This window comes from Dermacentor variabilis, chromosome 6 (genome assembly GCF_050947875.1).
Source record: "Dermacentor variabilis isolate Ectoservices chromosome 6, ASM5094787v1, whole genome shotgun sequence".
Classification (NCBI taxonomy): Eukaryota; Metazoa; Arthropoda; class Arachnida; order Ixodida; family Ixodidae; genus Dermacentor; species Dermacentor variabilis.
The window spans coordinates 34946055-34973853 of NC_134573.1; the positions used below are offsets into that span (position 1 = coordinate 34946055).

Genomic DNA, 27799 nt, shown 5'->3' on the forward strand with positions numbered 1-27799 from the left:
GGTTGAACTTTTTTCATTAAGTATGCTCAACCAACTCGCCCACATCAAGCTTCTGCTGCTTCAGATTTCTTCTACATTGGGCTCTTTCCTGTCTTCAGAAGTTCAACCATGTCCCATCGCCACGTGCATCAACCTCATCGCAATCAACTCCTGTCAGTCTCGGAGCGCCTTGTCTGTCGTACATGTTGTTCTTTCGTCCTTGTCTTCGTAGCGCTCTCTTTTTTCATTAAGTATGCTCTACCAACTCGCCCACATCAAGCTTCTGCTGCTTCAGACACCATCGATGGAAACTTTGTGGGCTGCACGGAACCCCGACTTCACAACAGTGATAGGCCGCGGTGAGATTGACCTCGCGGAACTTGGGACGTGCTGGCTTCACAACAGTGGCTGGCAGCTGGTGGGATCGGTTGGCGTTGGCTACATCGGTGTGGTGAGTGCTGCGTGTTCGCTTCTCTTTTCGCTAGACTCATTAGCGCGCGCAGTCGGTAATGGTGTTCGGTGTTATTAGTGATTTTACCTCGTAGACCAAGAATTGAGTGCCTCGCGGGCTAAATTGCTAGTGGTGTTTCTTTAAGAAACAGAGCGCGCGGTGACCATGGACAAGTTGAAAGTCCAAGAACTCCTGGAATTTCATGAGCAGACAGGCATTTCTGTTGGCCCTGCAATAAGCAAAAGGCAGAAATTGGAGCTTTTGCAGAATGAGGAGTGGAATGGGGGACGAGGCCGGTGAGGCCAGGAAAATAAGCTTGTAAGGAAGGAGTGCTGAGACTTTCTGCAGTCTTTTGATGGTAGCGATAAGGACGGGCTAGCTAGTGCCCAATGTTTGCTCTTCATGTCGCCAGAACTCTCTCTAGTACAAGAAAGCAGATGCTAAGAGAGTAGGAGTGTTTTCTGGTGGGCACCAGTTCCGGAAATTCACTTTCTTTGAATAAGAGATTTCAGTTTTAAGAAAGGGTGAATTTTGAAGGCAAGCGAGATTGCCATATGGAGAAATTCGAAGTGCAGGGCCTCCTTCTAATTTGCGAGGAGTTTGGCATTCGCGCCGGTTCCGCAAAAACGGTTCAGCGCAGTTCTCGACGTCATGAACCTAGAAGTGACGGTCGATGAGGCTGGCGAAGCTTGGGAACCATTACTGAAAGAAAACAAAAAAGCAGAGGAGTGCGAGAGGCGCGAGCAGGAGGCAGTGCAACGTCACGCTCTTGGGATGGCAGAACACAAAAGTTACATACCTAGACGGCAGATAGCACGACGCGCTTTCGAGACAAACGACGATATAGTTAATTTCCTCGTTGATTTCGAAAGTGCGTGCGAGAAAGAGGGTGTCAGCCGGGACTTGTGGACCGAGAGATCACCAGCGCTGATCCCGTTGAGTATCGCTAAGTGTTTCACGAACTGCTTGTCCGAGGAGAAGCCGCGAAACTACGATAGGGCTAAGCAGGCTTTGTTCAGACACTTCGGTCCGGACTTTGGCGCCGACTTCGAAGGCCAAAAAGATAGTGGCAGAATCCGTCGAGGATAGCTGCAAGCGACAAAGTTTCCGCAGTGCGCCGCAACAATCAGGGAGAAGCGACCAAGCGCGATATGGTGCCGGGAAGCAAAAAGGTAGTAAGTCTGTCCGTAGGAATGCTAAGCCGGATACTTCCCTGGGAACGCATCAGGAGAAAGAGGGCGAAGCACCTCAAGCAGAGCAAATCAGCAAGAAGACGGCAATTTCGGCCAGCCTGCAAGAGCAGGTCCGCTATGGCTCTTCGAATGGGTCGGAGCAAACACTGACGGAGCGAGGAGAACGCTTCTCCGATATGGGAGCTTTCAGAGTGAAAACACGGAAGAGACTCAGAGACTGATAGGCGTGTCCCCAATTTTGCAGTGGTCAGGGGACCATGGAACGATTCCCGAGGCAGCTGCGTGCAATGACGAGTCTAACGCGTTAGTAGCCGAAAGCGAGCAGAAGGCGGTAAAGAGCGGAGGTCTTCCCGCACAAGAAACTGAGGACCCGTTAGGCCAAGTGTGTAAGGAGATGGCAAGTGTGTCCACCCTGCCAAAAAGAGCACAGGAAACAGAGAGCCCGTTAAAACAAGTTTGTACGGAGACGGCAAGCTCGGCCGGCCTGCCGGAATATGTCACCTATGGCTATTCGGATAAGTCAGAACAGATGGTGAAGAGAAGGCGTAGGCACAGGAGGAGAAAGAGGTCGAGGCGTCTAGAATCAAACGTGCGAAGCGCAAAGGCGACAGAGGCAAATGCGCGAAAGTCGGGAGCCAGCCGAAGAGTGCGAAAACGCGAAGGACGGTAGAGCTTAGGCGTTTGCAGAGATCGGGGATCGGCGTGACGCACGTTGCGAGAGTTTCGCGAATATTCAGGCCTAACCGCATTGAGGGCTGTAAGCAGATGCACAAAGGGAAGCGTCCTGTAGGCTGCTGCAAGAGCTGGTCACTCACGAGGGCAAATAAAGTCAACTGCCCAGCGCATAAGGGGAAAATGGGCGCGCGGGTGTACCCCTCTCCTAGTGCGCGGAGGCTCTTGTTCTAAAGTCGTAGCTACGAGGTGGGTCGGGCAAATGAACGAGTTTTGCCTTCTTCGCGACCGCACTTGACGAGAACACATGTCGAGCTCGTGTGAAAGGATTTGTTGAGGATTGAAAAAGAAATTAGAAAGAAGCGTTGCCAATTGTTTTGTTCTTCTGGGTTCATTTTTTAGGAGATTAGTTGCGCGGTGAACGTTTGACAAGGCGTACGGAATACCACAATCTTTTCTTTTTAAGTTATTAGCATGATCGGATCTGGTTAGTTCCGTAGTTTAAGTGGAAAGTTTACATGACGAACCGTGTAGAACTGCAAGGCAAACAGGTGCAGCATTGCATACAGTTTGGAAGGTCACGCGCAAGTGGCGCAAGTTGAAAAGTTATGCTTTGGCGGAGTTCATAACGAGTCACGCTTCATTTGGCAGGAGTGCTTTTAGAGGCACGTTTTGTAGATTGCGTTCATGAGCTTTAATTTCTTCGGCGACATTAATATTAACCCTAGCATCATACAAGATGTGGACGTGCTCGGCAAGATGCACTGCAGTGACCACAGGATGGTAAGAACTCGAATTAGCCTAGACCCGAGGAGGGAACGGAAGAAAGGGGTACATAAGAAGCCGATCAGTGAGTTAGCGGTAAGAGGGAAAATAGAGGAATTCCAGATCAAGCTGCAGAACATGTATTCGGCTTTAACTCAGGAAGAGGACCTTAGTGTTGAAGCAATGAACGACAATCTTGTGGGCATTATTAAGGAGTGTGCAATGGAAGTCGGTGGTAACTCCGTTAGACAGGATACCAGTAAGCTATCGCAGGAGACGGAAGATCTGATTAAGAAACGCCAATGTATGAAAGCCTCTAACCTTACAGCTAGAATAGAACTGGCACAACTTTCCAAGTTAATCAACAAGCGTAAGATAGCTGACATAAGGAATTATAATATGGATAGAATTGAACATGCTCTCAGGAACGGAGAAAGCCTAAAAGCAGTTAAAAAGAAACTAGGAATAAGCAAGAATCAGATGTATGCGTTAAGAGACAAAGCCGGCAATATCACTACTAATATGGATAAGATAGTTCAAGTGGCTCAGAAGTTCTATAAAGATTTATGCAGTACCAGTGGCACCCACGACGATAATGGAACAGGGAATAGTCTAGAGGAATTTGACATCCCACAAGTAACACCTGAAGAAGTAAAGAAAGCCTTGGGAGCTATGCAAAGGGGGGAAGGCAGCTGGGGAGGATAGGGTAACAGCACATTTATTAAAGGATGGTGGGCAGATTGTTCTAGAAAAACTGGCCACCCTGTATACACAATGCCTCATGACCTCGAGCGTACCCAAATCTTGCAAGAACGCCAAAATAATCTTAATCCATAAGAAAGAAGATGCCAAAGACATGAAAAATTATAGACCGATGAGCTTACTGTCCGTTGCCTACAAAGTATTTACTAAGGTGACTGCAAATAGAATCAGGAACACCTTAGACTTCTCTCAACCAAAGGACCACGCAGGATTTCGTAAAGGCTACTCAACAACAGACCATACTCACACTATCTATCAGGTGATAGAGAAATGTGCGGAATATAACCAACCCTTATATATAGCTTTCATTGATTACAAGAAAGCTTTTGATTCATTCGAATCCTCAGCAGTCATGCAGGCATTACGGAATCAGGGTGTAGACGAACCATATGTAAAGATACTGAAATATATATATACGGGCTCCACAGCCACCATAGTCCTCCATAAACAAAGCAACAAAATCCCAATAAAGAAGGGCGTGGGGCAGGGAGATACAACCTCTCCAATGCTATTCACAGTGTGCTTACAGGAGGTATTCAGAGACCTGGATTGGGAAGAATTGGGGATAAAAGTTAATGGAGAATACCTCAGTAACTTGCGATTCGCTGATGATATTGCCTTGCTTAGTAACTCAGGGGACCAATTGCAATGCATGCTCACTGACCTGGAGAGGCAAAGCAGAAGGGTGGGTCTAAAAATTAATCTGCAGAAAACTAAAGTAATGTTTAACAGTCCCAGAAGAGAACAGCAGTTTACGATAGGTAGCGAAGCAATGGAAGTGGTAAGGGAATACATCTACTTAGGGCAGGTAGTGCCCGTGGATCCGAATGATGAGACTGAAATAATCAGAATAGGAATGGGCTGGGATGCGTTTGGCAAGCATTCTCATTTTATGAACAGCAGGTTACCATTATTCCTCAAGAGAAAAGTGTATAATATCTCTGTCTTACCAGTACTGACCTATGGGGCAGAAACCTGGAGGCTTACGAAAAGGGTTCTACTTATATTGAGGACGACGCAACGAGCAATGGAAAGAACAATGATGGGTGTAACGTTAAGGGATAAGAAAAGAGCAGATTGGGTGAGGGAACAAACGCGAGTTAATGACATCTTAGCTGAAATCAAGAAAAAGAAATGGGGGGCATGGGCACGACATGTAATGAGGAGGGAAGATAACCGATGGTCATTAAGGGTTACGGACTGGATTCCAAGAGAAGGGAAGCGTATCAGGGGCGGCAGAAAGTTAGGTGGGCGGATGAGATTAAGAAGTTTGCAGGGACGACATGGCCACAATTAATACACGACCGGGGTGGTTGGAGAAGTATGGGAGAGGCCTTTGCCCTGCAGCGGGCGTAGCCAGGCTGATGATGATGTTGATGGGGATGATTATGAAGTTTGACCAAGGCAGAAAGCTGGGCTTGTTGGTGTGTCATCATTATTCAAAAGACTAGCGCAAAATAGAGACAAAGACAGAAAAGACGACAGGACGAGCGCTAATTATCGCTCGTCCTGCCGTCTTCTCTGTCTTTGTCCCTGCTATCTTGCGCTAGTCTTCTGAATAATGATGAAGTTTGACGAACGTTTGGTAGACAGAAGGCATCGTTGGTCTCTTCTACTCGCGGTATGGCAGACTTTTTCTTTGTTAGTTTGATTGCTTCCATGAAACTTGACAGCTGAACGCCGCAGAAGGGAAAGCGTCAGTGTTTTCGTTTCTTTTTTTGCACGGAGATGAAGGCTGAAGATAAAGAGCCTCAATGTAAGTTTAATTGCGACTTATTTTGGATAAACCGGACAAGCTTTTGGAAGTTTTTCATTATTGGTTGGATTTGGTGATTATAATCACGCTCCGTCTTATTAGCATGATATAAAAGTGCCCTAGAAGCAAAGCGGAATAATTGAGGCCTTCTGAGCCAATTTAGGAACGTAATAACGTTTTCAAGTGGTTTTCCCTTTTGTTAATTTCGCAATTTGGCATTATGTAATGATCATGTAGCTATCTGGCGCTAAGTGTTACAGACATGAAGTAATTAAGGCCAGTTCTTCCTTCGCCTTCCTGACCTGTTGAAGCTCCAATTCATGATTACTAAGAGAGAAAGAGAACCCTTTAATGAAAGGCAGAGATTTTAGCCGGCGTAAAGACATTGCTGAAATGCTATTCTGCGTGGGAAAGGGAATTGGGTAGAGAGAGAGAGAGAGAAGGAGAGAGGCGCAAAAAGAAGGAATAAGTTTTAAAAAATTGGCCATTGAATTTTCTGACTCATGGGCAACGGCGTGCTATGGTAAATTCCTTAATTGTACGCGTATACACTGGTGTATGATTAGGTGATAATTCGCTGCATGAAAGGTACATGAGGGTGACAGAATAGAACTACAGTTTGTCGAGTTGACCGATGTTTTCTAAGTATGTAAATAAAAAGTTCATCGCATGCCTCTGTTGTGTGAGGCAGGCCCTAAGACAGTGAAATGACAAAGGTATCTGTGTAAGCAAATGTATGCAATGTTCATAGAACGCACGATCATCGGCATACGCTCGACACACAAGCAGGATATGATCCACCGTTTCAAGTTTAGCCACAGTTGTTGCAGTGTGGACTTGTCCCTTGACCGAAGCGGTACCGTAAGCCGTTTCCATATGCGGAGTTTAGGCGAAGACGATGCTATAGGGTTTCCAAATGGCGAGGAATGTTGGATGCGAGTCTGGATCTGAGATTTGGGTCGACTGAGTAAAGGAAAGGATAATGCTGAATCGCAAAGCTCAACCGCCGGTCCTTTTCTTAAGAAGCAAATTTTTTAGCTAGTTGGGAAGCACCAGATCGAGTGAAATAAACCCGCTTATAGTTTTGGCGTTGAAGACCTTTGCGTGACGCTTCATCTGCGTTTTCGTTGGCCAGAATACCACAATCAGCAGGTATCCACTGAAATTTGATACAGTGGCCTGATGCAATGGCCAAGTGATGCAAGTACGCAATGTCGAAAGAAACAGGCCAATCATAGTTTTTTTAGCAGACTGGACAATGTTTGTAGTGCTCCTTTAGGGTCAGTGAAAATCAGCTATTGATCAGGCGCTCGGCGCAATATATAGAGGACAGCTTCTTTGATATCGTAAAGCTCTGCTGTCGTTGAAGATGTCCTCCGTTGCAGCCGATAAGAAAGCATTTGTCCTGTTAAGGGCACATAAAGACCTCAGCAGGAAGTCTCCCAAGTGCTTGAGGCATGAGTGTGAATGTGGGTATGCTGAGTATATTTCTCGGCTAAGTAGAGGAGAGGGGTCTGCCGCAGCGCGCTCTGTGGCATGCGACTCTTTGTCCCATTTACACTGGGCACAAACTGGTTTATATCTAGAGGCGAAAGTGACCGGGGAGGAAAAGTCGGAGGCAGTTATTTTTGTGGCTGAATAATCGGAGGACGGTGCAAGATATGCACAGCTTGGCGAAAGCCAGACTTACTGTTGGTTACGTGGACGCGGTACATTAAATACTTCTTCCCGTGGAGCACATGGCGAAGATGGGTACTCATTGTTTCTTGGGAAGCGAAGACATCTAGCGGTAGACATCCTGCTTTCGCTACTGTTCCCGAGGCTGAAGAGCCCTTCAGGAGGCCCAGGCAAATCCGCAGGCAGTTTTTTCGAGAGTCCTCTTGTTGGCTGGTGATAATCTCTGAAGCCCCGGTAGGCAATGGCGCGATGTGCCTTCAATATAGGCTTTTTCAAGTAGTACCATTGAACGGCAGTTGCAGCTCCGTCGTGTTCCCGCCATGAATGTGAAAGCTTGTAATGCTGCAGCAATCCTCGCACGTAGTTTTTTTTAAATCTGAGGTGACCAAGAGAGGTTTCCGTCTATCACAATTCCAAGGAATCGCTGAGACCGTACGTACGGCAGCGCTCGCCCACCGAGTCAGAGCGGATATTTGGTCATTTTCTTTCTTGTGAAAGCCATGGCTGTGCTTTTTTTCTGGCGAGAGGTGAAGACCTCGGGGAGCCAAATACATGGATAGCTTCAGTAATGCTTCTTGAAGTCGTTGTTGGGTGATATAGCGCGAACTTGATACGCCCCAGATGCAGATATCATCGGCATAGATTGTGATGTGTACTCCTGGTGGCGCGTTTCTTGTCATGTGCATCAGGGTGAGATTGAATAGGAGCGGGCTGAGCACACCACTCTGGTGTACGCCCTTCTCCACTGCATAAAACTGTGTATGTCCGTTCGGTGCACTCAAATATTTTCCGTCCAGTTAACTAGTTTTCGATCCACTTGTATAGCTTTCCTTCGACGTCAAGGTTAGCAAAAGCAGTGAGAGCAGTGAGCAGTTAGCAATGGCCTGGTGAAAAACAGAGTCAAAAGCTGCCTTGGTGTCCAGGGAAACGCCCGTCGGGATGCGGCCAGCGTGAATGTCCTCATTAAGTGAAGAGACGAGGGCGATGACATTATCATTAGCAGACCTGTTTTGGCGGGAGCCGTTCATTCCTTGGGGAAACTTGTGGCTTTTAAGGAACCATGTAATACGTTTGTACATCATCCGCTCCATAAGCTTGCCTACACAGCTCAGTAGGGCGATGGGCCGGAAAGACGCGTAGCTTGTTGGCTGCTTTGTCAGCTTTTTGTCAGCTTCCATTTTTTGTCAGCTTCCATTCCGCTTGGACCTCACCAGACATCCACGAAGAATTATAATATTCCAGGAGCCGTAAGCGGGAGATGCGGGGCAGCTTTGCGATGGTTCGTGGCTTATTTCGTCATAGCCCGGAGATGTGTGCCAGTTTGATTCAACGATAGCTGTGGTGAGCTCTTCAATTGTGAAAGGCAGATCCAACGCTGGCACTGCCGCCTGTGGGATGCCAGACTGACCATCTGTGGAGAAAATCAAAGGCCTCGAACCCGCTGACAGTAGTCTGCAGTATTCATCTGAGGTTTCTTTGATGAAATTTCGTTCATGCAGAGAGAGTGCAGCAAAGGGGTGAAGCTGTTGGTGCGGCGTGCGCATACCTCTAAGGACCCGCGAAATTTTGGTTACAGGTGGACGCACATCCAACGTGGAATAGAAGTCGCGTCATCTTTGCCGACTACGTTTATCCAGGTATCACCCGATATGACGTTGTGTCCGTCGGCAGGCACGGAGGTTTTCAAGGCATTTCGTGCGTAAAACTTTCCTTTCAGCTCGCCTGCGAATGGCACACAGTCTTTCAAATTCCTCGTCATTTGGCGGTAAGCTGACTTGTTTCGTGGAAATTTCGTGTGCATTTCCTCAGACAATGAGCCACTGTCCTGGGTTGCAGCAGTAATTCCGCTGCCTGCAGCGTGCGTGTATGGATCCCAATCTGTAGATTTTGTAAGGAATTTTCTTGGTGGCAACTGCATACAGACAGCTGATGTAAGAATTGGGTAATGGTCACTCCCGCGTGTTTCCAAGTCGGTACATCAAGGTAATATTGCGAGGAGCTGAACTTGTTACGAAGGTCACGTCAATGTTGTTCGTAATCATCGGGCCTCTGAGGTAGGTTATACTGCCGTCATTTAGAGGTTCAATTGAACACTTTGAGAGAAGCTCTGCGAGCTTGGCTCCTCGTGCACATGTGCTTGAGCTGTCCCAAATTTCATTGTGAGCATTAAAGTTTCCACAAACAATATGTGGAGAAGGTGTTGTTGCAATCAACTTTTCATGTCTCGAAGCGCCGCATGGCCTGCCTGGCTCCAGGTATACTACAATGAAAGTGTATTCTTGTTGGCCTATTAATGTTATGGCACACACATATTCACTGTCACTGTGAGGCGGAATACCAACCACGGGGGCCGGAATATCCTTGCAAAAGCCTATAAGTAATCTGCTGATGTCATCCGGTCACTGTGAATGATGAAAATAGTACTCTTGCATTCGGGAATGTTCCTCGGCGTATGATTCAAAGATGACTATGAAAGGGAAGGGATACGCTCGCACCGGCTGCCGGAAACCTGAGAGTTTCGAGCGAAGGCCGCGAACGTTCCACTGAAATATGGCGCATGTGCGAAAAATATTGTGGATGGTCAGCTCAGGTGAGGCTGTCGTTGCAGAAGCCATGATCATTACTGTGAGGTAGTACGGCCCTGTGGAGCGTAAGATGCCGACACCAACGGCTCCATTGTAAGGACGGCTTCTACCTTTGCGATGCATCTTCATGAGGGGTTGGCGCGGACAGAAGCTTTGAAGGCTGTAAACAACATCGGAATCAGTAAGCGTGTAATGTCCTGTTCGGTGCTTTAGTGTTGCCGCCTTTCTCAGGCCATCCTGTCGTGTTGTGGCGCCTGAGGCTGATGGCGGCAGTGGTCGTTTGGTGGGTCTTGCGCGACACTTTGCGGTAGCTTCGGAGGAGGCGATGAGGCCACGGGCTTCCCACGTTTCTTTCTGACCGCATCAGCGTATGTGTTGCCAGATGTATTTTGGCTTTGCGGTGATTGTTCCTGGGAGTGGCTTGTCGTATTCGTGATAACCACATCGGGGTTAGCTGGTGGTTCATGGCGCTTGGGTGGTTTCCCTTGTACATGCTCCACCACACGAGCAAGTGTAGCAGCCTTCTTTTTAACGCACCCTCCATATGAAGCAGGGTGCGGGACACCGCAGTTGGCGCATTTAGGTTGCGCTCTCGAGCTTTATTCCTTGTGCGAATGGGGGCCAGCACACACTTTGCAGCACACTGGGCCGGTAGAATGTCTGGATATGTGACCATGCCTCTGGCATTTGTAACAGTGTGTTGCTGCCCCGACGTATTCGGTGACAGGGTAACTACTGAATCCAAGCGCAACTCATTGAGGTAAAGGTGAATCTTTGGCGAATTTCAATATAACGGATCGTCCACGTGTCTCTTTGACCCTGGCGCCATCTTCAGGGGTGCAAGTGGTGAGCCTCCTTGCTGTAACGACGCCTTGGTCGCGTATATATTATTGTAGGTATTCATTTGAGTAGCTGAGAGGTACATCGCGTATTTTGCCCTAGCTGGCCGTGTATGAATATGGGACACGGCCGCGCCAGCTAGCTTACTTACCATGAGCAAACGGTTGTCGCCGGGGAGAATTGACACTGTAACCATCAGGCTGCCGTCCTTGTTAAGGCGATGGCTGTGAACTTTCTCTTGAGCCGACGTTACAACCGCCGATACCACTACGTTGGTGTTAACATTGCATAGGTTTGCCCTTTCTAGGCTAGGTCTGAAGGTAACAGGGACACCAGCACTTTTTTTTCTTGTAGGATATAACCCTGAAGGATGCCTGGTCCATATCCCCTGCATTTTTGCCCGAAGGCTATTTTTCGCGTAGTCTCTTGCTCGCAGGACCCTGATCTGTAGCTGCTACTGCAGGGGCCGCAGGACTTGTGGTTGCCACCGCTGCCATGGATGCAGCATGGAGTGAATCTGGCGGTGATGTTCCGTGTCGTGATGGATACGGCGCAGAGCGCCTAGAGGTTCGCTAGATGTGCTTTTCCGGGAGAGGGGGGGGGGGTCCTACAGGTCGTTCCACGGCGAGTACAGAGCACACAAAAAGTGCAGAGACGCAGAGAAAAACTGAAAATTAAGGACTGGATGCATTTTCCAAGAAGCGGTACGTAGCTCTATGGGTGTTCTTTTATTTTTTGGGTTTAAATTGTTCTTTATCGTTACAAACCTACCAGTCATGTACATATACACTATTATAACGATTAAACGCCTTCATTTTGCGAATTACGCATTTTTGTACAGATACAAGAGATTACACTTCTCGCGTGAAGGGGCTGGGGTTCTCGACAAATGGTGCTTACGCATTAATAAGCAGGAACAATGGGAGGACGGCGATCAAAGTGCCGGTATAAATCTGATGTGATATGCTGCTGGGACAACCAATGGTCAGCTATGAAGCTTTCGCAACTCGAAGCAAGCTGCAGATGGCCGGGTCAGCATAGCGTGACATGACGCTGGAAATTTATCTATAATTGCTGTCGCAATAACAAGTCGACCCAGTTATGCTGTACAAATGGAGTTAGTGTGGCCGTGTCACTTAGGTCAGGTCACTGGGCTACTTTCCTCGAAACTAGCCACGAATAATTGTCACGAATAATGGGACTTAACCGCGGTGATAGGAACCCTTTTTAACTATGGAAAATCTGTATGCGAATTCAAACGTGTGTGGGCCAAATGCAGCCATTGTGAAAAAAAAAAAAACTTTCAGGAAGTGTTCGAAAATGTTACATGCGACAAGGTTTGAAACGGGTGAGTCATCTATGGGCGACGTTCTAAAGTGTATAGTTTAATATTCGGCGACTAAATTTCTGAATTCAAGTGCTCGAAAGAAACAGCTTCGCTGGAAATTGGGCGTTGATACTGCGAGGTCGCACAAGTCTGCTGCCTCTTCCTTTCCACCTTGAATGTTGGAGGTTGCCGCCCCTAAATTAACTTTTGACATTTTACTTTTGTTGTATACTTACCCTGCTGATCTTTTATTATGCACTACAACGTGTTTAGGGCAGTTGTCAGGCTGTTTGTCGCGGCTTTTCATGTCCTCTCATACAATGCGCGTTATCGTAACCAAAAATGGCAAGACAGTCATTCAATCATTTTCTTTTTCACCGCTCGCCGCGCTTGCATTATCAAAGCCGCCTTGCTACGGTTCATGATGTTAAAAGCTGTGCAAAGCATCGCAATGCGGGAATAAAATAGGAGTGATGGTAAAGAAATTGCAGGCACAAATGAGTTATCAAGTTTCAGCCCATGAGTTACTACTGGTAGCATAGACTGATTACATCACTTTCTGCTAAAATATCAGTAAGCTGCTGTTCATGACTCGAGGGTGCAACTCAAATGTCCCTCCCCTTAACTGGTGTTCTCTTTTTTTCCGAATTCGTCTCGAATAATCGGGTTTCCCTGCGACAATTAAATGAACGCACTCTTTTTCATGCCTCTTGGAGACATCGTCTGCAGTAGCAGCAAAAAACAAATGAAAGATTATCTGCTTTCCTGATACCGTTACGAAGATCACGATATCTATAGATATTTTATTCTCTGTTCATGGGGGCCGATATATAAAGCTATTAGGCCATCACATAATCTATTTCTCGCTGAGGGATATCGAGCGTGACACACAGATGACTCTTGCGTAACTAATTTGATACAAGCAAATCGACCGTAGTGTAGCGTATTGGTTGTCGCATAAAAACGGAATAGTTGTAATCCACCTGCAGTAGCACGAAGATAACCAAAATGCGAGTTCCTCGCGGTTTCCTTCGTAGCTTCTAGCTACAGTCAGGTGGATGAATTTTTCCCTTCATTCATAATGTTTCCGACACTTTGCGGCCTTCTCCAGAACTGATCTGCCATATTCAGTATCCCGGTGACTCGAGCCGATTAATTCGGCGTCACTCTGTGATGCGCTGAGCTCGTGGCTTGCTCCAACAAAAGAGCGACCACCCTGGAGAGGCGTTCGTCCCAGGTTCGATCCCCAGACCAAGACGAAATTTTTTTCTTCAACTGCGAAACTTTCATTCTGTGAAATGAGTATTGGTTTCCCTTCGTAGCTTTGCGCTACAGCCTCGTGGGTGTCATTTCTCCCTTTCATGAGCCCTTTCTCAGCTTGCGGGCAGCCGCAAAACTGATTTGCTATATTCATTGATTGTCCCATTTAGAAAAAAAATGCCCATGTACCGTGCACAGACGGCACGTTAAAGATCCCCTGTGGTCGAAATTATTACGGAGTCACCCACCACGGCGTGCTTCATGGTCAAATCGTGGTTTTGGCACGTAGAACACTAGAGTTCCACACCACGTGCGCATCCGAGAACTTACATGACACGGCGCATAATCTTGAGCAAGTTCTTCACCACCAGCGCCCTCAGGCGGATACAGCTCCGCACGGGTCCCCAGTTGGCCCATGTGAGCAGCGATTCCGGCACCGGACACGGCTGCACTGGCGTAGCAGGGGCTAGCCGCGGGCGCCGCAGTGGCTCGGGCTGTGGCTTCACAGGCACTGGCTGCGGCTTCTGCTTTTCAGAGATTGGCTGCGCCTGTTTTTCGGCGGGTGGCGGTGGAAAGTCTAGCGCCTGGCACACCTGCGGCGAGCACAGTTTCGCGCGGATGCTTACAGCGCGTGTCATTCGTGCTCAACTGTACTGGCAAAAGTGCGGAGGGCATGATTGAGCCATGGATATGCTATCTGGGGCCAGCTATAACGTAAAACTATTCCAATATGTTTTTCTTCCAATCTCCTGACGTCAAATTTGCATAACCGCCGACGCAAGCATCGGGCGGTCACCCGCAGGGTTGTCTGAACAGACCACTCAAACGCTCTCCCCATTCATAGGAGGTCACGTTTGTTTGCTTGAAAAACGAATAGCATTGCCTACACTGACCGGCTTGTCTTATCTAATTCGCTGTCAAGAGGCGAGGAGCGCGCTAATGTGGAGAGGGATTCGATGAGGCCGAGCCACTGCACTGAAAATCGGTAACCGGATGAAACGGGTCTAGCCGGCGTCTGCGATTGGTACGCTGTCCCTTACTTGGCTTGAGGTTGCAAGTCGAAAATCGCGGCAGCATGCAGCGGAAGGTGAAGAATGCCGATAAAACGGATCCTCAGCAAAGAAGAGTTGGCAGAGCGAGGTCGTAAACGTGCCGAAAGTGCTCAAAAACGTTACACGGCTACGCAAGCTTTATAATACGCAAATAAACTCAAGCTCTCCGGCAGGTCCGAGTAGCCAGTGCCTGAACGATCTGCGGCAACCATCTTTTATTCCTTTCGGAACGGGGCAGCCTGCGGCTATTCAGAAAAAAAAAAATCAGTTTTGTTCGGCATATTGATGTACCTAGCTCGTACACGTCACTTTCACGCGGCGAGTTTTCGCGGTTTTGTGACGTCGCGTGACAGGCAGGTGAAGTGGGCGCAGCCCAAAATCTTTTGACCAACAGCCGAGGGCTAATGGCGAAAAGGCGTCGAATCAGAAAAAAATTATTTTTCTTTCGTTCGGTCCAATAATGCATGATCAGTGTGTACGCATCATATCAGATGGGGAGCTATCGCGGTTTTGGTGACGTCGCGTGACAGGCAGGCGAAGTGGCGGCGATTCAAAAAAAGTTTTTGAGCAATCGCGGAGGGCTGATTGCAGAACTGGAATAGAAGAGTTTGGGATAGCTTTACGTTATAGCGCCCCTGACCTCTGCCCTCAGAAGTGGCACTATTATATACACCTCTTATGGACTATCTACGCTCACGTTACATACTATTTCCCTGCAAATTTAGTTTTAAGAGAGTCGTTACAGAGTAATCTAGGCACGCATTGCACGCAACAGCTGATTAAAAATGAAAGTGTGGACAGCCTATAAGTGCTTTTAGGCCGTACGTAAAGTAGCATATATAGTTTTTTTTACAGACGAACAGCAGCTTGATGAAGGTCTTTTCCAACATGTAGACTCTTAAAACAGTTGCACCCTTTCGGGTGCATATTTTTCCCACAAGAATCATCGTCATATACCTTGCTCGCGTTTCCTTTCTTGAGAAAACTCAGGGCTCGCTACTTTCCTGTCGAGAATGCTGTTTCACGCTGATAACGCACAAGCCGTTCGTCACTTGAAAGTACCGGGTTCGCAGTGTTAAAGAAAGGAAATGCGCGCAAGACACCTCTTACATACACCTCTTCTATACACCGTTTACCTAGGTCAATTACAGTAGGCCCTGATCATGAGAAGAAAATTTAGAGAAGAAGAAATATGGGTTGGACGATTATTGTTGTGGGAAAAGACAATCCCCAAAAGGTGTAAATCTTTTTAAGAGTGTACTCCAGTACTTACTCTGTTGTTTGTAGGCAATCTTGCCGAATAAAGACACGACCAGACACGCTTCTCGTGTATGGTCTTTCTTATATACCTAAAGTTCTTGAAATGAAAAAAAAAATAATAATGAAGAGATGCCATTCCCGTGAGCTGAATCAAGCTCATATTAGTGAACTGAAATATATAAATATTGAAGAGCTAGCTCACGTGGAGAGCATCATTACCATTTTTGTTTCTGAACGTGCTCCACATAATTCTGTAACATCAATTACAAGCTCACTAACAAAACTGCAATACCACTTATCCCCATGAAACAAGTTGTTTACCAGAACCGTCGCCATAGACTTCTAACAGCGCCTCATCAATGTTATCAGCCGACCTACTGGCGGACGAGCGCCTCTACCAGCAATACACAATTACGCCTGTCTTGCGTCATCTTACTCCAGATGGTAGCTACAGATTTCCTTATCTGTACGCAAAGCATAGTCATTTCGCCCACTTTCGTGTCCCCCGGACCCCATTTTCTTAAAGCAGTAAAACCAGCTATTGCCTATTTTACCGTTTATGCGTTAGAACATATGTCCTGCTGGACTTCCAGCAGGACATAAATAATATAGCAGTACAGCAGGACATAAAAGTATAGTAGGCTATCAGCTGTGCGCACTTACTAACAATCCATGCTGCTTTCTTTCAATCTCTCGGCGTCAGAGACGTTCCATCGCTCGTTGAGCAGTCCTTAGTTTCATCTCACGTTTGTTTGTTATCCTCTAAATTTCAGCCCCATAGAGCGAAGTACTGATTTAATGCAATTTAATTGTAGAGTTTATGAGCATGAAGCGGTAAGCTGGCCGGTCATGAGTACCTGCTGTATGCGCACTAACTCATTTTTATTCGCCTGTAAATTTCGTTCTCATGATCTGGAATTTAGAGCCCTGCCTCGGGTCGGTAATAGGTTCGGGCATGCTATTTGCCAATCAGCAAAACCGCAGCCCTACGAACACGTTCGGTCAGCGGCGCTTGTTGAGAAAGCCGGGCCACATTGACGGCACGCGGCACAGATCAGTGCACACCTGCGGCACCGCTTCGGTCGCCGGGAAAACGGTGCCAGTGGGCACCCGCGCGCCACTATACGCCCCGCCTTTTTTCGTCCTCGGGACACTGAAAAAACTCCGGCGAATGTCGTTCCCAGTTTATAAAGACCACGGACACCTTGAAGTGATCGTGCTCAGGCGAGAGACGGACGACCCGGCGTTCAAATGTAGGCAGCGCAGTGAGTATAACAGCGGCCTTGCCTGTCAACAGGTGGACGCGCATCACCTAAAGTGACAGCGGCAGCAAAATGCAAATTTCTAGAGTGGCAAGTCGGAATAAAATAACAACTTAGATATTTGTAGTTGCGTTGAAGAGATGGAAAACTACATGAATGGTGTAAGACTCGCTGGGAAAAAACTTCCTATAGACTGCATTCTGTTGCTCAAGGTATCATTGGTATACCAACCGCAAGAGGGATCAAATGAATATAAGTACGGCTGGTTAAAATATTCAAGACAATAAGACATGCCTACACGCAAAGTCACGAACATATTGGGTTGCTGCACAAAAATATGTACGAGAGATTTCGGCAGCAGTCATTGATGTGCCGCTTTACAATGACTGGTGTGGAATCATTTTAACGCAAAAATAAAAATGAAACAAGCTTTAAACGCGTTCTAGAGCTATTAAAGTGGCAGAAAATGAATATTGGACTATTCATCCTCAAATTAGGTTGTGTGCTAGAGCATCGTGCAACTGGCTACTGTTTTTTCATTTAATTTTTTCACAAGAAAAGTAGGGGGACACCTATAAAGAAAGGGGTCAGACAAGGAGACACAATCTCTCTGATGCAATTCACTGCGTGCTTGCAAGAGGTATTCAAGCTATTAAACTAGGAAGGCTTAGGAGTAAGGATCGACGGCGAATATCTCAGCAACCTTCGGTTTGCGGATGACCTTGTCCTTTTCAGCAACACTGGGGACGAGTTACAACAAATGGTTGAGGACCTTAACAAAGAGAGTATAACAAGGGGTTGAAGATTATTATGCAGAAGATAATGATCAATAGCCTGGCAAGGGAACAAGAGGTCAGGATTGCCAGTCAGCCTCTAGAGTCTGCAAAGGAGTGCGTTTACCTAGATCAATTACTCACAGCGGGCCCTGATCATGAGAAGAAAATTTACAGAAGAAGAAATATGGGTTGGAGCATATTCGGCAGACATTGTCAGATCCCGACTGGAAGATTACCATTATAATTAAAAAGAAAGGGGTACAATCAATGCATTCTACCGGTGTTGACATAGGGGAAGAAACTTGGAGACCGACAAAGAAGCTCGAAAACAACTTAAAGACCGTGCAAAGAGCGATGGAACGAAGAATGTTAGGGGCAACGTTAAGAAACAGGAAGAAAGCGGTGTGGATCAGAGAGCAAACAGGGATAGCCGATATTCTAATTGACATTAAGAGGAAGAAATGGAGCTGGGCAGGTCATGCAATGCGTGGGTTAAATAACCGGCGAACCATTAGGGTTACAGAATGGGTACCAAGAGAAAGGAAGCGCTGTCGAAGACGGCAGAAGACTAGGTGGAGTGATGAAATTAAGAAATTCGCAGGCGTAAGCTGGAATTGGTTGGCACAGGACAGGGCTAATTGGAGATCGCAGCGGGGAGGCCTTCGTCCAGCAGTGGACATAAAATAGGATTATTATTATTATTATTATTATTATTATTATTATTATTATTATTATTATTATTATTATTATTATTATTATTATTATTATTATTATTTGCTATTTCTTAATATTTTGCTGAGCGAGGTACTATTACATTATTAGAATTCACGGATGAATTATATTCTGCTCTAGATAAGGACCTGTATAGTTGTGCTTTGGTTTTGGATTTAGAAAAAGCGTTCGAAACTGTAATCACGACATTTTATTGGAAATGTTTCATTTGTGTTTCAGGGGACCTTACTTTACCTTATTTGCAATTATTTACATGACAGGTCACAGGTAATCATAGGTAGTAAAGAAATTGTTAGCGCTAGAAAATATATTACAGCTGGGGTTCCCACAGGGATGCGTGTCCCCTGTCTTTTTCAATTTATTTATGAACGACTTTCCCACGATAATTACAAAAGCTACGGTGTATCAATATGCACAAGTTACGGTTCTACTCACACGTCATATGCGTTATGAGTAAGCTATTAACGCCCCGCAGAATGTAGTTCATAAGGCCATGCAATGGCTTGAAGAAAATTGTGTACATATCAATGCTAAGAAAGGCAAAATCACGTGCTTTCGAAGTCCGTTCAAAACTCAAAAAATAAACTTGCCAATATTTCTACATCATGAACATTGTATTTCATGTAAATGTACTGCTATAGAATGTGTGGAGACATTCAAGTGCCTGGGTATAACGTTCAACAGCGGCATGTCTTGGCAGCATCACATGGCGTTTTTATGTGGGCAAACTACGGAGTGTTGCATATCTACTTTTCAACATAAAGGGTGTGGTACCTCTACCAGTCAAGAAAATGATAGTCCATGCACTAGCGTACGGTTTGCTGAGGTATGGTATAACGATCTTCGCCGTTTGTGCAGAGCGCTGGGAAAATAGGATTAATAAACTACTTAAAAATATATTAAAAATGTTGCTCACGGTACTACACTACATCACAATAGTATTTTTTATGAATTAGGAGGTTGCACATTTAAGGATTTATTTACAAGAACGATTATTATGTGACATAATTGCAGCGATGAATTCAAAAAGGCATACGATGCACCTCGATTGTTAAGAAACAAAAAGAAACGTTTTAAATTACCCTATTCCACTACTAAGTATGGAGAAGCGAGAAGTGTATACATCCCAAAAGTATTTAATGATTTGGCTGATGAATTCTTTTCGGCAACTTGAAGAAACAAACATTGAAGAAATTATTGAAGAAACGTTGAATTTTAGTTCTGATTCTTTACTTAAGTTGTTTATGTGTTTGTCTTTGTTTACTATGTCATTGTCCTTAACAGGTAATACTACCAACCTTGCTTCCGAAAGTTTGAAAAAAAAATGCGTTATTATGTAAATTATGTAATTTTCACCTATTATGTAAATATATAACCACATCGCTGTGCCGACTTTGCCGGGCCTAGTCGCACAAGTCCTCGTGGACTTAGACAGGCCCGTTTCTTTGTATTGCTTTAGGATGCGTGTAAATAAAATTATTATTATTATTATTATTATTATTATTATTATTATTATTATTATTATTATTATTATTATTATTATTATTATTATTATTATTATTATTATTATTATTATTATACGGCTGTCGGCGGCAATTCGAACGGCCCAACACTGATGCTCTGTATTTTATCAGGTACTAAACTCTAATTTACCTTTACCTATCGCTTCTGTTTCCGCCGACTGCACCGTGCTTGTGTCGAACTATGTCAGATTTAGAAGACTGTGCCGACTGCACTGCATGCCAAGAAGTGCTACCGGACGATGGACGGTGTTGTTTCGAGTGTAAACTCGGCTACCACCTAGGACAGGCATGTTCCATCGTTAGTAGTAGTACCTACATGGGCATGGGTCAAGCGAAAAAGGACTCATGGATTTTTAAAACGTGTCGAACTGGAAAAAACGCGCCTTTTCCCAGTCAGAAGCGGCTCCTGCAGGGAAAATCACTGAATCTGAACAGGTAGTGCTGCGCGAAATCCGGGAGATCAAAGCTAGCCTAGCATCACTGCCAGTTTTGCTACAGAAAGTTGACTCACTCTTGCTGCTCAAGGCAGAATTCACGAAGCTAAATCTGTCGGAGAACTGGAAGAATCAGTAGCGTTTATGTCAAACCAATATGGCTCGGCACTTGAGCAGGTGAAAGCTAGCACAGAACTTGCTGCAGCACACGAGGCGGAAATTGGCGCATTGAAAGCGACGGTGCAAGCACAGGCAGATGAACTACAAGCTCTACGTGAAGTTCAAGACGAAAATGAGCCATATAGCAGAAAATGCAATCTGGAGATTGAAGGACTGCAACAAGAAGAACATGAGAACTTGAAGGAAAAACTGGTTGACCTTGCGAATAAGCTTGAGCTGAACATTTCAATCTCGGACATTGAAGCAGCCCATCGGCTACCTAGCAAAAAAGAAAACCAAACTGTGCTTATCCGTTTCTCGACAGTATCAGTGAAAGAGGCGTGGTTTGACGCGCGTAAGAAAATGCGACAGTTATGTGTGACTGATTCCGACTTGAACCTTTTCTTCAACGACAATCTAACCAAGATGAATCGGGACCTGTTCTGGCGCATGCGCATGGCAGAGAAAGAAAAAGGATTCAAGTACTGCTGGGTGAAAGGCGGAAAAATTTACGCAAAAAAAAAAGACACAAATGCCTCTCTCATTCGTGTGAACCGGGATTCTGATATTAAAGGAATTGCTTAAGCAGAATGGCAGCTACTTTCAGTGAGTTATCCGATTTCACCTCTTTCAAGAAATCGTTTGGGCGCACGTCACCACGCGATTTTACACTCGTGAACATAAACATTAGGAGCCTACGTAAATACGGGAAGGAATTAAACGTGCTAGCTGAATCTATGCTTGATTTCGTAGATGCTTTTTTGGTCACAGAAATCAACGTGTCAGAATATTTCCTACATATGTTCTCGTTAAATGGATACAGGTGTTGCAGTATAACACGGACTAACCGTAGAGGCAGCGGCATTGCTATATATGTAAATTCAAAATATGACACTTCATGGTAGACTTTACGTTCAGGCATGCGGAATGCCTCGCCGTAAATGTTCATTGTGTAAATTATGAACTGTTATTGTTAGCGGTGTACCGGACCCCAAGTAATAGTGCTACTCGTTTTGTGTTGGAACTAGAAGAAGCATTGAAGAGCTGGTCATCAATAGATCAAGTTTGCCTGGCAGGGAATTTCAATGTTAACATTCTATGTCCAACAAGCACCTCAGTATTAGATTATTTAACCGTTTTGGCATCTTATGGTTTCACGTCAACGGTTATTGCTCCGACAAGAGAGGAAATTTTGAATGGCCGTTTTGTAACGTCTTGCTTAGACCATATTGTGGTTCGAGCGCCTAATCATTCACTCAATTCTTGTGTTATCACTCACAGATTATCTGACCACTATGCTGTCGCTTGCTGTGTATCCCTAAGTGTATCGGTCGTTGGCACGCAGTATTCAAGTGATAAGGTCAGAACCCCGTCAGGATTTCAGATTATAAGTTTGTGGATCAAAAGAAACTTGACAGTCTCATTGTGAATTTTACCTGGTCTTCGTTGGTTCACGGTAGGCCCCCAGACCACGATAGCTTTTGTGAGCGTCTAGCACATTTCGAACGGCACTGCACGTCTTTCAGGAATAAAAAGTGCAGGAAAAGCTATCCATAGATTAGTTCCGATATTATGCAAGCCATATCTCACAGGGATTGGCTTTGGAAAAAATGTAAACGTACCTCTAACAATAAAGACCTCCAATTAGTATATAAGATTGCAATAAATAAAGTAATTGCTCTTCTCCGCGCTGCAAAACGTCGCTTTTTCCTACACAAATTTAATCAATCGTCCAAAAGTGCTACCAAAACTTGGTCGCAGATAAACCGTCTCAGAGGGAAATCTGAGACTGTAAAATCTGTGATGGAACATTTTCCCGGAAACCCTGTCGAAACAGCTGACTTGTTCAATCATTTCTTCAGTCAGGCTTCAACAGAGGCGTTATCTAAGCCTCGGCAAGATGTGACGCTTGGTGATTCTTTGAAAGCATCTGCATTTTTACCGCGGCTTTCGAAATCGGAACTTGCCCGGATCATTTGCAGTTTTCGAACGAATAAACCACCTGGAGTAGATGGAATATCTGTAAGCTTGCTGAGAAGAAACTTTGAGGCGCTTTCAGATATTGTGCTTTTCATGTTAAATGGCTTCCTAGATACTGGAACATTGCCACAAAATCTAAAAACTGCTTTAGTTAAACCACTACATAAGGCAGGAAAGAAATTTATTGTTGAAAACTATACCAGCCTATATCCATTTTGCCCGTATTATCTCAGGTTATAGAAAAATTTTTGCTTGAGGTTATGACCTCTTTCATTCAAAAGTTTTCAATTTTGTCTGACCGGCAATTTGGTTTCGTGCAAGGTCGGGGTACAATTTCGCTCCTGGAAGAATTTGCAGACGATTTGTATTCTGCTTTTGAACTCAAATCTGTTTAGCTGTGCTTTGTTTCTCGACGTATCCAAAGTCTTTGATTCAGTTTGCCATGACATATTACTTCGAAAATTATATCTTACTGGTTTCAGGGGCCCCTTCTATACTCTTGTTCAGAACTATCTCACCGACAGGTGTCAAATGGTTGTTATAGGTACCAAATACTATAGCAGCAAATTATCCCTTGCTGCTGGTGTCCCTCAAGGTTCAATTTTATCGCCTCTTCTGTTTAACATATTTGTGAACGATTTCATTTAAGTAATCCCAAATGGTAAAGTGTATCAGTATACAGACGATATCGTCCTCCTAACAAAGCATGTTAATTAGAAAAAGGCTGTTGAATATCTGCAGCAATCGGTGCATGAAGCTATGGTCTGGCTTTTTAAAATCAAGCTTACCGTCAAATAAAAAAAAGACAAAAATTATATGCTTCAAAAATCCCCTAAAGATTGGATCCACGGTCATTCCAGTGTATCTTCATACCCAAGACTGCTTATCCTGTAAGTGTACTCCTGCCGAAAATACAAACTCAATATCTCGGCATTCATTTCGATAGTGACTTGTCATGGCATAATCATGGGGCGCATGTATGGTCCAAACTAAGATATGTCGCATGTTACTCTTTCACATTGAAAGTTTGGTGCCGTTTGAGACTAAAAAAATGATAGTACATTCCCTTGCATACATCACCTTAAGTAAGGTATGGTATAACGATTTTCGCTTTCTGCTCCCAACGTTGGCAGGACAGATTCGATAACCTCTTAAAGAATACATTAAAAAGTGTGGCGTATAATCGCGCGACACCATCAAACAAAGATATTTTTCATGATCTCGGTTTCCCGTCCTTTCAATCTTTATTCATTTCTGCGGTTGTGCTGCACCATTTCTGGACGGATGAATTTAAGCAACCGCACGCCTCCCCGCGACCGCTGCGCAAAGAAAAGCGCTTCGTTGTACCGCGCGTATCTACTGGATACGGAGCAGCAAGGCGCTGCGTGTACGTCCCCAAGATATTTAATAATTTGTCAGACGACTATCTTTCTGTGGACACTCGGTTCTAAATTGAAGAGTCTGTTGCACATGTTGTAATACAGATGTATGTACTTATTTTCCTTTTGTTTGTCGCAGTTGTGATTACTCTATGCTTTTGTTTCGATGCCTTGGAAACCTGATCTACGTTTATCACGCTCATCTGTTTCCCTTGTATTTGTTGGTTTTGAATTTGTGCATGTACACTGCAACCACATCGCTTAGCTGACGATGCCGGGCCACGTCACACAAGTCACCATTGGCTTAGATGGGCCCGTTTTGCTGTACTGATTTTCTTGGGTGCTTAATAAAGATTATTATTATTATTATTATTATTATTATTATTATTATTATTATTATTATTATTATTATTATTATTATTATTTGTTGAAACGAGTTGAATAATCTGCCGCAGTTCGTCGCATTAGTACCCCAACTAATTAAATTTACCCTTTAAAATGTCCATAATTTTTAGATAAATACTTTAAGCCGACGCATATGCTGTGAAATCTAGCACGTTGCTAAAAGGGAAAATAAAACAACGCAGACAATTTTGACCTCTCGGCGCATTTTTCTTTTAAATGATACCTTCGTACGTTAGGCGGCTCAGCACTCGCGTTAACTGCCTTGTATTTGTCGGGTTGCACGAGAATAATCGTGAACAAAACGCATCATATCCCAGCTTGATGAGCAAAAAAACAAAAAATCTATGTTGTCGACGCTGTACACGCGATGTGCTTGGCACAGTACATGTTCAAACAAAAGTGTAGGGAGTCCACATTTACTCACACTACGAGACGCAGATGCCTATAAGTAGTCGACTAAAAAACTGACGCCATAAAAATGAAGCCAAAGAAGGCCATCACAACTGTATGTTCCGTCTGACAATTGATTGCGCATGAGCGTCGTCCTTGCGCGCCACCTAATTCTAATGGGGTTAAAATGGATTCTATGGCACTGTATCATGGTATTTCGAATGTAAATAGACCAGCATATATTCTAATTTACATTTTCCCTAAGTTTATTGATTCGAGTTTTATAATTGTACATTGCACTGGGTATAGCGATTTAAAAGTAAGATAACATGACTAGAGGTGTTCGAAAAAAAAAGTAAATTCTGAGGTACTAGGTGCCGAAGTGGCGGTATTATTGCGAGGCACGTCTCCGGACTGCCTCTTGAACCCGATGGTACACAGGAATGCTATCGGTGTGCACGGCACCCATGTCTTCGCTATATAATGACTCACCACTATTGAGGAAGCGTGGTTCGGGCGTTTATATCACACTTTATTGCACGAGCGTGACGAATAGAGGATGTAATATTTTTTTAAATTTTTTGTAACTTCTTTCAGCAGCAACTGGAGTGAAAAACCAGACACAGTGAAATCTGCCTCCCGCAAATATTCTACGTGCGGCTAGTATATTCACAGTAATCGACAACTCGGTCACGCTTCCTTTAGGCTCAAGGGCTAATCGATCGAACCGAACCAGGCCGGTACGGGCTAAATTTGAAATCACCGGGCTCGGCCGGGCCAACGCCTTCGGGCTCGGCTGGGTCCTCTGCAGTGCTCTATTGTGGATCCCCTGTTACTAATTATGCTAGATAAACTTGGTGTTTGACAGCTTCAAGATGGTGACACGCAATGGGAAAGTCTTATTCCCCTGCCGCGCACTACTGAACAGGATATATAAGGTGTCCCAGCTAACGTTAGCCAAGTTGTTCAAAGAAAAAAAGATTGTTAAGAAAAGTCGCTGCAAGCATCAACTTTAAGACCTACGGTGTTCGCTTGTCAGAACGCGAACGACTGAATACCCTAGGTCTTGTATTTTCCGCCCTGTTGTAAATTCTTTTTTCGTTGAATAGTTTGGCTAAAGCTAGTTGGGACAAATTGCTAGCTTAGCATTATACATATTAACTTGCTGTTCCCTTCTTAGGCTTTGTCAATTACAGTCTTCAATTATTTTGTGTAAGCCAACTTCAGCGCTGCTGAACAGAAAAGCGTCACCTGCAAAAGGTCGGTTTGTTACATAATCCCCGTTGATAATTGCCCCCAATTATTCCCCATTGCAAAGCAAGCACGGTGATTCGTGGTGCACGGGCTCAGGGAAATTTCCGGAGTCAGCGCCTTTGGTTTCTTTTCTACGATGAATGTATAGGGCACGCGTCGGGCCCAACCATCCCAAGAGCGTTGCAATTACGGTAGCAGAGCGATCAAATAAGGAATCTTATGGCAATTTTGGTAACTTATGGTAGCGTATGGCACCTCGTAGCTTTCCTGCGATGTATCATGTCCAAAACACGGTGGACCACCAAGTGTTGAAACGAAGAACATCCGTGTTGCCAGTGAGTTTCTGCTCAAGCAATACTTCTTTTCAGCACTCAAAATTAACTGGTGTGCAGGAAGCAACGTGTTTTTACCGTAAGCCATCGTTGCTCGTAGTGAGCAGGTCCGCAATATTTTGGACATCAAAAAATGTGTCCCGGTCAGCTTAATAGTTTTGAGAACAGTCAAATGGTCCGGCGACTGGCACTGAGCGCTCAAACGGCTGCATGCGACGGGTGAATGTTCGGACAGCCCCTACAGTACGATCACGTGCCTTGAGGTAGGACTCGGCCAGTGTGGCCGCCCCGTACGCCTCCATGAGCTCGGTAGGCGGCAGCTCACACCAGATCTTGCCGTTCTTCATCACGCCCACCTGCGCACGGATCGACGCGAGTGTGTGTGTTTGATGGGGAAGGCACATCTGCACTAGCGTCGAGAGGGTGGCATGGCGGAGGTGACGTGATTATTTACAATCAGTCGATCAACATTCTTGCCTAGGCTTCCTTGCAACAGTACTCCTTCAGTAAAGTACTTGGAATTGTTCAATAAGAAATTTCGGCAACGATGATGCTTGCTTTCTCGGGCCCAGTATTTAATTCATTGATTCATTGCAATGGCTGCACGTTTGGTTCATTGGAAATTTTTTACAAGATCAACGATAAATGCTCTTCGTGATGTTCTTCTTAGCCCGGACCCTGTATCGTAATTGTTAGGGAAAAAAATATCAGCAAAATTATACCAACTCACAACAAGGTAAATTTGATGGACGTTATTTTCTTTAACGGAGAGACGAAAATTAAATAAATTCGCAAGCATCGCGCCACTGAAACGAGGATTTGCGAAGTAACGTAGCACGCTTGGGATACACCCACTCGCACGTCAAGCACAATGCGTGTCACGGTTGGGAGGCATCTCCTGCAGCACACAACGTTCAAGGCGGAGATCTGGAAGCACACCGAGTGACCAAGCAGTCTCCCTCCCATGTCAAGCCACACCGTTGAAAACTAGGTCGGACGAGGACCGGCGCATCAACGCGGCCAGCCAAGAACGTTCCTTGTTATGCCGAGCAACAAGTGGGCCTTCCACAGTCAATAAATTGGTGTCTCTTTAGTTCCTGACCTGTAAACGTCATTAACGGGGTCCTGCAATACCTTTTCTTCAAACCCGATTACACAGCAAAATGAGCGCTATGCATTTCAAATAGTGAATCCATCCCCCCCCCCCGAAGTTTTTTATCGAAAAGCACCTCATAAAACAGTAGAACATTTCCTTTACGCCGGGCCGGCAGGAAGGTTCGCTACTTTCTTATCCTTCCCGCGGTGCACTTACGACAACTTTTCTTCAATGTTGGCCTCTGACAAAAGTGTCCGAGAGCGACCAAAGAGCGGTGAAAGGGCGGTCTCGTCTCGCGAAGAACTGCCGCTTCCCAGTTTTGAGAGAAGAAAGGAGCATGCGTGCGCACTCAATAACTCGGGCCACATGTCATATTGCCATGGCCGGTTTCGTGACGCAGGTGGTATATATATATATATATATATATATATATATATATATATATATATATATATATATATATAGGATGTCAACGCACCAGGAGCGAATGAGCAACAA

At 45.1% G+C, this 27799-nt stretch overlaps 1 protein-coding gene across 6 annotated transcripts in view; it reads right to left on the reverse strand.

The window, feature by feature from the left end:
- The window catches only part of LOC142584723 (ABC transporter G family member 23-like), a 269091-nt gene that overhangs the window by 181201 nt on the left and 60091 nt on the right, over window positions 1-27799 (reverse strand). For 5 of the 6 annotated variants that reach the window (XM_075694944.1, XM_075694948.1, XM_075694946.1 and 2 more), the window contains exons 7-8: window positions 26463-26561; window positions 13598-13860 (exon numbers count right to left, since the gene is read on the reverse strand). In XM_075694944.1, the coding sequence (XP_075551059.1) occupies window positions 13598-13860; window positions 26463-26561 (362 nt within the window). The remainder of the gene's footprint in view (window positions 1-13597; window positions 13861-26462; window positions 26562-27799) is intronic. The other variant, XM_075694945.1, reaches the window with a different exon arrangement.